The sequence below is a fragment of the Chelonia mydas genome, chromosome 2, assembly GCF_015237465.2.
Source record: "Chelonia mydas isolate rCheMyd1 chromosome 2, rCheMyd1.pri.v2, whole genome shotgun sequence".
In the NCBI taxonomy this organism is placed as follows: Eukaryota; Metazoa; Chordata; order Testudines; family Cheloniidae; genus Chelonia; species Chelonia mydas.
The window spans coordinates 169,247,893-169,260,639 of NC_057850.1; the positions used below are offsets into that span (position 1 = coordinate 169,247,893).

The following is a 12,747-nucleotide window of genomic DNA, read 5'->3' on the forward strand; positions in this document are numbered from 1 at the left end:
AAGAGGTGGGCCTGGAGCGGAGCAGGGACAGGAAGAGGCAGGCCTGGAGCATCCCCCCGCAAAGTCGGCGCCTGTTCTTCTCTGGGTAAGCTGCCACTGCCTCTGCGAAGGTGCTTCCTAGCGTCCTTGCCTGCAGCAGGCTGTGCCTCTGTGGGGTAAGCCGGGAGCACTTCCCAACCACAGTACAGTACAGTATATAATGCCTTTTGTCTGCCCCCCCAAAGATGTCCTTATGGGAAAATTGGATTCTTTGAACATTGTTTAGCTTAAAGTTGCATTTTTCAGGAACATAACTACAACGTTAAGTGAGGAGTTACTGTATAACAAAATAGTCACTGGATAGTTTAAAAAATACACCTTAGAGCCGTTTAATAACAGCTGATTGCCAAACCTCCAATTCACTAGTCAAAAAACGAACAAGAGAGCAGCCAGCCTGTGGCTTGGTTGGCCCGATGCTGCTGAGTGAAGTCAACAGCATGTTTTGCGGCCTCGGCTTCTTGCACACTAGCTAAACTGGCAACGTGCTGGGTAAAGTAGGAAACACACTACTGAATGCTGGGGTTGACTCTTCTGCCCCCCAAGTCGTTTATCCTGGACCCTTGTCGTCGTTCATGCGAGCTCCAGGGAATGCAGTGGGCCAATAGGAAGGGGCATATGGTGCGTAGGGGTGCTTTTTTTTTTTAAACAGCAAATTCTAGACTTGTGTTTCCAGAAACCACGTGGAGCTAAAACTTTAAAATGTCTTTACATTATTTAGTTTGCTTTGTCCACATTTAATGATCCGTTTGTTGCAAAGGAAGAGCAGTGATGTTAAAATCCAAGAAGGTCATTGTGTAGACGGGGCGGGAGGAAGGGCTGGTGGTTTTGTTCATCGGTGGTAGTAAAAGCCCATTAGTCTGGTGTTTAACTTGTAAAAACCTCTCTCCTGTGCGCACACGCTGTTCAGTCTATGGGAATGGTTTACTATCCATACCAGCTAATTAGTTAGCTGAACTGCTCCAGGGGGTTGTAATTGTATTGAATGGAATAGGAACTCCCCAAGAGTGATAAGGCTGTGACTGACTTTCATAACCTGCCCCATAATGACATGGGAGGTCTCAGCATTGCTGAGTCTGTTTAGAGTCCTAAGCAGTATAAACCTTTATCGACTGTAAATCATCCCAGAGCACTTTTGCCTTAACCTACTTTCCATCTCTCCTTGTTCTGTATGTCAAATCTGTAGATTCTTCATTAATTGTAAAAATCACATTGTTGTTTTTTTAACAAAACTCTCTAATCCGAAATGCCTTTCACCCTAGCCTGATCTGAGGCTAGGGTATAAAATCATGCTTATGTGGGTGGAACAATAACTGCCATAGCCTAAGAACTGTTCTCAAGGGCCCTGATGATACTTAGTTCCTTTATAAAATGCTTTGAGGCTTACTGATGAAAAGCGCTAGCTATATAAGAGCCAGGTATTATTGTATTCCATATACTGCCTTCAGGCGGTGTGAAAAACTCTTGTTGGAATCAATAAGAGTTGCATGCTTGGATCAAGGGCAGCGTATGTCCCCTGCCAGTATACAAATACTCTAACGTAAGCCTCACAAAATAAGAACGACCATACTGAATCAGACCAAAGGTCCATCTCGTCCAGTATCCTGTCTTCCGACAGAGGACAATGCCAAGTGCCCCAGAGGGAATGAACAGAACAGGTTATCATCAAGTGATCCATCTCCTGTGGCCCACTCCCAGCCTCTGGCAAACAGAGGCTAGGGGCACCATCCCTGTCCATCCTGGCTAATAGCCATTGATGGACCTATCCTCCATGAACTTATCTAGTTCTTTTTTGAACCCTGTTATAGTCTTGGCCTTCACAACATCCTCTGGCAAAGAGTTCCACAAGTTGACTGTGTGCTGTGTGAAGATCCACAGGTTGACTATGCGTGGTCTTTTTTCCCACTGTAGCTGAAGCCCTGACTAGAAATAACTGCTAAGCCTACTGATAATTTTTCAGTGTATTCTGTGGAGTTTCAGCTGCACAAATTCCATTGTTTATAATTGGAATCACAAAGTTAAATCCATATATAGTGTTTTGAAAATGTACCCATTTGGGCTCGTCTACACTTGAAATGCTACAGCAGGAGGGGTTGTCCTGTCCGTGTAAGAAATCAACCTCCCCGAGAGGCGGGAGGTAGGGCAGCACTGTCTACACCGGCAGTTAGAGCAGTATAGCTATGTCTTTTGGGGTATGGATTTTTCACATCTTTGAGAGCAGTAGGTATGCCAGTGTAAGTTCACAGTGAAGACCAGCCCTTAGTTTATAGACTGTTTGTTTGCAAGGACAAGATTAGCAAACAATTTTTAAAGCTCTTTTGCCAACCCCCACCCCAGCAGTCCATGCTCTGTAAAGGAGGTTCTAGTTAAAACAGCACCACAAGGTTTTTTTTGTGTTTCATATTTTTTTTATTTGCTTTCTGAACAATATATAGTTCCACCTCCAAAGTTTTTCCACGCTAGCATAACAAGCAGTGGGGTTGAAAATTCACCTGTCCCTGCACTGTTTGTTCCTCAAGTGATAATGAAATGGTAGAGTTGGTGAGCCTGCTACTGGGGGAATTCCAAAGAGAACAGGCGTGGCTGTCACTGTCTTTTCCCTGTCATGGACTTAAATAGGAATTTTAGTTAGAAGAATAGGTAAGTAATGTTAGATCTACTTCTTAACAGGACAAATGGAGCCCTGATAAAAGATGACTGAAGTCAGCGGAGTTACACCACGGTTAAATTTGGCCATGCCTGTACTAGACTTTGGGGTAGAGCGAATGGGAGAGTGAAAAGGCAAGTGTGTGTAAGATCAGTATCATCCTGCCAGGTAAGAAGATGATGCCTTCAAGGGTTCAGTGTACTGTGCACGAGATATATAATAAAAATATGAAGGGGGGGTGTAACATATGTCCCTGTAGGTGGTAAACGGACTATACAAAGCAGTTGAGCACAGGGTTCTTTTCCTTTGACCAGGGCAAGAAACTCCTGCCACCCCTTCCTAAAGCAGGAGCCAGATTAACACCTGTTCTGATTCTCCTTTCACTTGCACTGATGTGAATTAGCAATAATTCAATTGAAATCAGTCCTAAAAGTTGGAGATCAGAGTTCAGAGGAAGGCAAGTGAGGGAAGGGTGAGCTCAGGCAAGTCTCATTGGCAGTCATAGGGGCATTCCTGCCAGCTGGCACTCACAATCCCATTAGCAGCAGGGCCCTGAAGGGGCTTTCCTCTTCTCCTCCTTGGCCAAGGTATGTTAACTGCGCATTCAAGCGCGAAGATGCTGGTCAGCACAAGCAGAAAACAAAACATTATGAAGCTCCCATCTCTGATGAACTTGACTGCCCTCTCCATAGCTTTCCTAAAAAAACATGCAAGGAGCTTTGAGAACTTTGGATAGAAGGTGTGACAGAAGCACCATTTTTATTTTTGCTTAGCGCTGGAAGAGTGCTTAGCTCTTGCACCCATTTCCCCCTCCTTCCAACTTTCTGCGGGGGGGGGGAAGGGTGTTCGTATATGTGTGCGCACACACACATTCTTGCTGACCTCCTAAATTGCAGTCTACTTGTGAGAGGGAAAGGGGGAGGTTATTGCAACAAGGACTAAAACTATTTCTCCTGTTATGGTGCCCTGAAGATGATGGGCTTAGTGTGCAAGCAGCATATGGAATGAGCTCACACAATGTGCTCCAAAGCCTACTCACCTCTTCTGCTGCATAAGGCCTGGCCATAGTGTTTGGGGACATTAAGATAAGGAGTGTACTTCACCGGGATGGTTAGTGGCCCTGCTCCAGGTTATGAAAGTGTGGTGTGGACCAAAGAGCAACGGGGGGCGGGGGGCAGGGTGGTAGAGAGCCACAGGGCCCAGTTGGGGATGTGAAGGGGTGAGGACAAAGGGAGAGTAGGAATCAAGAAAGTTTGGCCCAGATGCATAGTGTGATTAAAGAACTTTCTCTTCTCCAGTTTGGGGGATGACCTCGCTTTACAGACGACATACCAGTCCAGTTTGGCAAACAGTGCCTGTAGGCCACAGCAGAATAGCACACTTACATATCACTTTACACTCAGCCACACACATAGAACTTTACCTACGGTCTCTGATCACAGTGGGGAATGTTAGGGTTACACAAGTTTATTACCTTGGTGCTAGAATCAAGGTCATTCATACTGGTAAACTGCAGTTAGGTCACCCCTTCCCCTCCCGGCCCCCCCCCCCATTCAACTACCAAACTCTGAGACCCAAAGAGAAGAAACAAGGCCAAGGCATCAGATGTTCCTGCTTGTAATGAGAAGTCAGGACCATTAACGATGAACATGCCTTATTGTGATTGCTTTTGTGCTTCAGTGAGCCCAAAGCTTCTTTCCTTCCAGTCATAGAATGTGGGGAAGTAGGAGATGGCGGGGCTAAGGGGTTGAAATGGATTTTCTGTCCAAAACAGGAGCAAGAGTTTTTATGCAGTTCAAAGCTTACAGTGCCTTTGACAAGCTGTTCCCTACTGGTTTTCTGACGATTCCTACATATGTCATTTGCCCCCTGGGTTTGCAGCTGGAACATGAAGGCCTAGCGTGGCTCAGTCAAAGGTCACAGGTCTAAAAAAAAATGACTGGGTGAAGCCTTTAAAGCCAGAGGGGGCTATTTCCGCCTCAGTGGGGTGACCCTGGGGATTTGTAGTCTTTGAGTAGCACTTGTCTGGAGCCCAACTATGAAGACATTTTAATCTTCTAAATAAGCATGTTTTACAAAGGGCAGGGAGGCTGGACAGAGATGCCCAAGGTGTCCTTTGGCTAAAAAAAACCCTGACAATGCTTCCACCAGTGGCTAGTAGGGGAGAGGGAAGAGCTACAATGACCTTGCTCCTGTCATCATTCCCCCCCCCCCGCTTTCATTTGTACACATATGCTTTTATATCTACGTATCTATATAAAATACACACACACCCCCTCTCCATCACCTGAAGTGGAGCCAAATGTGGTCAACACCGCTGAGCTGCCATTCTTAAAGATATCTTTGTGCCTGACTAGTCAGTAGCTATGCGATCTGGTAAGGCTCTAGCATTAAAAAAAAAAGGGGGGGAAAGGGGGGATGTGCATGACCAACAAAAAGGGGGTGGCTCAATTCCCCACCTCTGCAGGCTTTAGCTTGTCAAAAAAGGCTCTGTCACACCCATTGTTACCCACCTCGACTAACCCTCTGTACCGGCCCCCCCCCCCGCCCCAAGTTCTAATTTCCCCCACAACCTCTTGTCAAATTCTGCCGCTCCCCAAGTTGGCCTCACACCCAAACTTCAGATTCCCATCGCTGCCTTCCCAAAGCCCTCTCCTTCCTGGCACTGACTGCCCCAAATCCAGGACTAGAGAAGAGGAACCAGAGAGCCAAGGCTTTCTCATGAGGCAGGTACCACACCTTGGCTGTGTGCTCACTCAGTCCCATAACCCAGTTTGGGCTTGTCAGCCCCAGCCCTTCCATTCTTGCTGTGGTGAAGGAATCTGCCTTGCGCCCTCAGAATGTGATAAGCTCTTGGGACCTGAGCCACTCTTGCGTCACTTGGCGCATTAGCTGAGCTGGATTGTGGGGTAGCAGGGCACTGCACAGCTAGTGGGCCGCTCAGCTTGGGTAGACCTACAGGTGATAGGGCTGCGCACCTACTGCCTAAAAATAGCAGTGTGGCTGTGATAGCACAGGCTATATGCCGGACTGCAGGCCCATCCGCCTCTCTTGGGTGGCTCGCCCTGGCTGCTAGCCATGCATTCATGCTCACACTGCTATATTTACATGCTAGCTCAACTATGTCAAGCTGGGCAGCACTCACCTTGCACCTAGACCTACCCAACTCTTGGGGGCGGTGTGGGGGGGTAGTGTTGCCCAGTCATATGCCTAGGTGCCTGGCCCTACTCTGGCCCCAGACTCACCCCACCCAGTCCCCCCTCCACGACCTGGGCAACAGCACGTGGTGCAGGATGGACACAGCGGGTCACGGCCCACTGGGCAGATGGACACCAAGACAGAGTTGGGCAGGCCAGGCAGCTCACGAGCCCTGTCAGGGTTCCCCAGCCTGTGTACCCATTGAGCCTTGTCATCTGGTGCCTGCTGAGTGGTAAGGGTTGGTGCCCTTCCACCCCAGGGTCCTAGCTCCAACTGGGCCCCAGTCCTGCCCTGAACCCCAGCTTCAGGCTCTGCTCTGCTCCCCAGTTCTGTTGCTTCACCCATGTCCTGCGCTTCCCTTGGTCCTGCCCCCCCCCAACTCCAGCCCTTAGCATCTGACCCCACTCACGTGATGAGCTAGCACAGTCTGTTGTTGCCCACCCAAATTGCTACTCCTAGCTGGGGAGCACATCTCCGAGTTCTGATGTAGCTGCACCATTGGTTGGGTGGCTGAAGGCAGAGGCCTTGCTTGGTAGAAAAATGTAAGTTTGACAAACGTGTTTAGGCGGGGTAGCTGACTGGGAAGGAGGGCCGTAGGTTTGCCTCATTTCTGTCACTTTTGCTTTCCTTAGGGAAGGCTAGATCCCTCTTCTTTTCGATCTAAAATTTAATTTTCAGCCTGCTATTTCTAGTTATTCCCTGATCAAGTCCACTTTGTCATTGCTGTTTACACTCTTCAGCTGTTTGTTAGACTATAAGCACATGTATGGTCCCACCCCACCCCCCCGTGCCAAGCTACACATGTAAGGGATGCATTTTTCAAAGGTACTTACACTCCTAAAGATGCAAACAATCTGCTAATCCAGTTAGGGGCTTAATTCCCATTGATTTCAATGACCACATTAAGCGGTTTTTGTAAATCTCACTGCAGGCTACAGTCACACTGGAGTTTCGGTGCTGCCTTGCCAGACCCATAAGTAGCCTATGGCTCCTCCATTTCTCATTGTGGGCATGAAATAAGATACCTAAGTCCAGACACCGGGCCCACACCTCACACTTGAGCAGTGCTATGCCCAAATGGCCCTTGTGCATCTAGCCCTAAGAGTCGACTCATAACGTTTCTTTTCCTGTGATGCAGGAGGAGCTGCTGCTCCCACCATCAAAGCACAGACCCGCTCCTGCTCATTTTTCAGCTAGAGGCCTAAAACCAGAGCATATTGGTTTTATTATTGGTCAGCAGTAAGCTTTGGCTTTCACACTTGCATTGAACTGTGGTCATTTCAGCGAATCACAGGAGCCAGACGTGGAAAAGGTCTTCTAGGCAAATGTAGGTTTATTTCTCGGCCAGCACTGGCCCGTTCTTTCAATGTTCTGTGCACAGATGGAGTATTCACCTCTTCATCTAGGAAACTAGTCTACAGCTGGTCACTATCAGGGAGCATTCCCTATTCAGCGTTGCCTCATTATTTACCTTAATTTCATCCCCGTGGTCCTTATTATACCTCCTTGGAGCAACCTTTACATCCTTTCACAAAGCTGTAGGGCCTGACGGGCCAGACTTCTTTCACTGCAGTGGAATTACAGAAGCACAGAATTCATGTAGCAGAGCAGCCACTCAGGCCCTTTGGCTTTTATCATGTAACTCCCTGGAGGCCCTGATTCTTCACTACTTCTCACAGTCAATTATGTTGATGCAAAATGGAAGTAAAATGCTCTCTCCCTTTAATGTGGGATAAACAACTGCAGAACGTTCAAGGCAAAGGAGAACGAGGCTCACAGCCCTTTATTTCTATTTAACCAATATGCAGAGTCTTAAGCAGAGGGGGAGAGGTTGGAAATAGGATCACAAAGCTCCCGAAGTATCTGGGCCTCTATGGCGTATCTCGGCATCTATGTTCTTGTTTTGTACAGAACTGAGCACGGGTTCAGCTCTCCATTAGTAATAAAGAAATCCTTTAAATGCATCCCTCCCTCTCGCTACCTAATCACTTTTATTGCCCTTTTCTGTGCTCTGTTGCTTTAACAGAATGCAACTTAAATTGAACTTTCTATTGGACCCATTCTAAGCTAACAGCAGAAGCCGCAGGCAGTAGAAGGGCTAACTTCCCCCTCCGCCACCATTCCCAAACCACGGTGGGCAAAAGAAGCAATAGACACACCCAGATCAGTTTTATTTGGAATATATATGAAACATGACCCTATCAAAAGTTATAGGGTTTCTTTTTTCTCCCCTTTTTTCTTTTTTAAAAAATGAAAATAAAGGGAAACAAAATAAAAACCTAGAAACCAAAAGAGACATATCAGAGGAAAAGCATGCACGCAATCTGCAAACAAGTCCTAGATTTACCTACAGTGCTGCTGTGTTTTCAATTAAGTACCAAACAACTTCACTAGAACAGGAGTTTGACTTCATTGTAAGAGGTGGTTATAATCCCCTAACATTAATAAAGGAAACAACTGAATCACAGAAAAACTTCACCAGAAGTTGAATTTCAATACACAGCATCAGAGTCCACTGGAAAAGGGTTCTACCCAATGTTATCGGGAAAACATCAGTTCTCTTAGACACATTTAATAATCTAAAAGGGTTTAACGACACCTATCTGCTCACATCATAGGGCCTAGTCCATTAAAGGAAAAAGAATCCCTTGATTCAGTTAAAAAAAAAATACAGTGTATACAGAGCCATATTATGTGATTGGCGGCAGCGTTACAGTTAGTGTGCACACTAGTTTAGAAAATACATACAATTGAGCACTGCAGGTAATTGGGCCTTTTGACCATGTAGTACATATATCTGAAATATTCATAGGGCCTGCATCAAAACCCACGAGTAGCTGCTGTATCCTTACCACGAGCTCCGGCCAGGAAGAATATTTTAACAGTAATATCCTCAGAACACCATACTGTTGCTGCAATACTTTTGAAATATATTTTTTTCTTCAGTGTTTCTCAATGTTGGTATCAATGCAAGGGTAATTGGGTGGAAGCCTCTGGCCTGTGTTATACAGTTCCAACTAGCTTATCTAATGAGTCCTTCGGGCTTTAGCTCTATTAAGCCCATGAGTAAGACTGCAATAGGAGAGTTCACTAAGTGCAAGAGTCTTCTCTCAGGTCTGCACTGCAGGTTTCCCCTCCAATATTCCGTGTAGGCACATAAGTCTGTGTGGAAAAACCATATGGGCAACAAGGAGATCTCAACAGTGGGTGATTAGGTCTCAATCCTGCAAACATTTATGTGCAATATTAATTTTCAGCCCCCGAGTACTCACACTGAAGCCTCCTTGCTTAAAGTTAAGCATATAAGTGTTTGCAGGATGTGGCACCTTGGATACCATAGTGATCGGTGCTAGCAAGAGATGTGCAATGATAATGAGATTACAGTAAATTTAGATTCAGATAGGTTAGCTTAGTCAAGATCAGTTGGGTAGAGCAGAGAGGAATTTTGCCTTTCTTGTTTATATCATCACCCCAATATGACACACTAAGACAATCAAAAATATCACACAGAAGGTTTGGTTTGTTATTTAAAGCCAACTCCCTTTTAAATTTGCGAAAAAGAACAACTGAAAATATCAGAATTTGATTCGCTGATTTTTAATCTGCAAAGTAGACTCTAAGGATAAGCAAGAGATCAGGTCAAACTTCATGTTGGAATATAGCACTAAACACAGCAGTACAGAAAGGAATGAGCTTTGCCATGTATCGTGAAATCTTACAGTCTCAGTAAGTACAAGTATCTCTTTTTACCCTAAAAAGATAAAGGGATTTGAGTGTCACATTCACCACTTCTAAAACACATGTTGAACGTGAGCCAATATGGTCGGATATGATCTGATTTAACTTCCTATGGACTTTACTATAAGTGCAAGTACAAACACAAGGCCTGGTTCTAATCTCAAACCAGACGAACAGAATTGACTTTTCTGGAGTTCCTCTTGGTTTACACCAGTGTAAGTAGGCTTAGAAACATAGCCAGGCTCTTTGGGTTTGCCTATTTGATCATTTAATTCATAGCAAACTGGGGGTGTGAATCTACCCCGCACTGATCCACACTAACAACTCCTTAATGCCCTTTGACCTACGCCCGTTTCAAAGCCGGTAGATCAAAGTGTACTATGGAACTATTACTGTGCATCAGCAGTGTCCATGCGGACACTTATGACGCAGCAGGCTAATGCCGCTTGCCACAAACTAAATGTTTGTGTACACAAGCCCTTTTAAAGACTGTATTTAGAAAATACAAAAACAGTCCAGCCTAACAGGTTAGCATTTTTAACCTGTCATCTTTATCCCTTCATTTATTTCTTCTTGAAATCAAGACTAATAGTCATATGCCGAGATGAAACCCAGTGCGAAGGGTAACAGAAATGCTACCACTGCTCCTGGCAGGAATCTTCTGCTTATATTTTATTTGCTAAACAAGTTTAATCCTTTCCTTTGGGCAAAATCTTGATCCAGTTTAAATCAATGGCAAATCTCCCCTTGACTCCAGTGGAACTGGGATTTGGCCCCTTATGACTGCCTGCAAATCATCCACTGGAGTCTATGAAATGTGTTTCTGTGACTAAGGATTCTAGCTCAAATCCCAGACTGGTAAATTACACACAACGGGCTTTGGTGAATGTAACACAATTCAAATGGATGCAATTTCAGTGTATTTATAGCAGGCCAGTTCCTCCCAGTTTGTCAGGGTTGTACTGGAATGGGCCCAGAAAGTATTTTCTTCCAGATGTCACACAAGTGTTTATTCTCAACAGAAATTGCGGCTGAGTTAGGACTGCTGGATTTGATCCTTTGAAGGGTAGTTCCACTCGGAAAAGGGACTAAAAAGAGGACGGGGGGGTTCCCGGGTTTATCGGTGCTCAGTATTTTCTGTACTTCAGGTGTGCAATTTCCAAGCAAAAAGATGTTGTTCTCTGATTGTTAGCCCTGCAAACTCTGAGAACCAAATTCTCACAAATTATCCCCAGTGATAAAGGCTCTGTAGGCTAAATAAGTCCCTCAACTACATCTGTGCAATGCAGATGTCTTGGGAGTATGTGCTCAGTTACACATGGGCACCCTCAGGCATCCAACGGGATGGCCCCGCTGTAACTAATTGGAAGTTAATAAACATTTCTATAGGTCTTGTGCCAGAAGCTCATAGTTGAGGTGGTTCTTCAGTTCTCACAGCAATAAAAAGCACCATACTTTAATTGGAAACAATCAAAATAAGTGGGAAAATATCTGCAAAAACAACCATTCATAAACACCTCAGGAGAAAAGGTTTTGTTTGTTTGAAGATATTGGGTAGTGGCCACTGCCACTCAAACAACCTCCGAGGAGTATGAGGCAAATACAAATGGGGACATTTTCAGCATGATGAATAGGGACTTGTCTGCAAGTGGTAGTTGCATGGCCAAAGTGTCCATGCATTAGGCTCAGAAGCAACCCTTAAACATATGTCCCAGTAAGCTACTGCGCTTAAAGCATTGTTAAGAGAAGATTTTCAAATCTCTTGATTGGAGAAAACAACACCCTTTCATGCTCTCTCTGTGGCTATAAGACAATAACCAAAACCAGTGAGCTAACGTGCTGTATGGAACAAGGACCCAGTCATCACCCAGTGAAGTCAATGACAAAACTCCCAGGGACTTCAAAGGGAGCAAGATTGGGACCCAAGGCCCATATGGAAGTTCAGTGCCTAAATACCTTGAGGATCTGGGCCTAAGTTCCCATTTTTTCCATTTTAACTTTAGGGCAGAAAACTCTTGTGTATTGAAATATTTCTAAGTAGTTTCTCTACAAGTGTAGATACGTAGCTGGGAGCTGATAACATTTTCCCTGCCACACGCAGGTCTGTGTAACATTTAGATCATCAACTATATTTTACAATCTCATCCTTGGCAACAACAACAAAAAACCCTCTCCAGAAAGTGTCAAAAGGAGAAGAGGAGCCAGGCTTAAGGTGGCAAGTTCAGAGTCCAGGTGCAGGTGGAGACATTGCAGACCTGCTCATTCATGATTTCTTGGACCCACATCCTTTATAGAAGTGAAGCTCTCAAGTGGGACTCGTTCCAAACAGAACCCACTGCCATGACTTGACTTCCTCGCTCACTCAATGGCTTCCATAACATCCTGTCCCTTTTCTGTGTCTCAGAACAGAGCTTTCCTAGAAAACCACAGACCATGAGGTTGGTGGTCACACTTCTCATAAATATCTAACCCTGACTCTTTCCTCCAACTCACTCCTTCTCTCCTTTCTACTCTAGTAGAATACCACATTCATGTACCGGGTTTTAGGAGAGTGTGCATCACTTTGTGGTTGCATAAAGCTGCTACCGTATTTTGCCACAATGCGTTAATATACACCTTTGAAACAATAAATAAAGGGAAAACGTACTGGATTTAAATATAGGTTTCCATTAAAAGCATTTAAAAGACCTTGCTTTAATTTTGAATACATCAAAATGAAAATTCACCCCCTACTACAAAAAAAATCATCCCTTGCAAGTAATGTTAATGGGGAGTGTGTGTAGGGAGAGATAGAGAACTAGCAAGTGTTCGGACGGGCAGAGGCCCTCTACCCCAGTCACTTTGCAATGGCACCTGCTTCTCACACAGTCAGGTAACAGAGCTGCCGAGTTGTTACGTGGAGGATTTCACCACCTGCTCATATGGGGGTGGGGGTGCGTTGCAGTAAGAGGGTGGAGGTGGGTACACTGGATTCCCTGGTGGGGAGTTGGGCTGGACATGGAAAGCCATAGCCATGGGGTTCATCACAGGTCCTCCTGGATCCGTGTAGTATGGCATCCCTGGTTGCTGTGATCCTAAAAGAAATGGAGCGAAAATACATTAATTTACAAGGCAACGGTAAATTTACA

General features: G+C 45.3%; 1 protein-coding gene across 4 annotated transcripts in view; it reads right to left on the reverse strand.

Moving 5' to 3' along the window:
- Positions 1–8,033: 8,033 nt before the first annotated feature.
- The window catches only part of VOPP1 (VOPP1 WW domain binding protein), a 104,247-nt gene continuing 99,533 nt past the window's right edge, over positions 8,034–12,747 (reverse strand). For all 4 annotated transcript variants that reach the window (XM_043540520.1, XM_043540522.1, XM_007059373.4 and 1 more), the window contains one exon: positions 8,034–12,693. In XM_043540520.1, the coding sequence (XP_043396455.1) occupies positions 12,512–12,693 (182 nt within the window). In that variant the 3' untranslated portion in view covers positions 8,034–12,511. The remainder of the gene's footprint in view (positions 12,694–12,747) is intronic.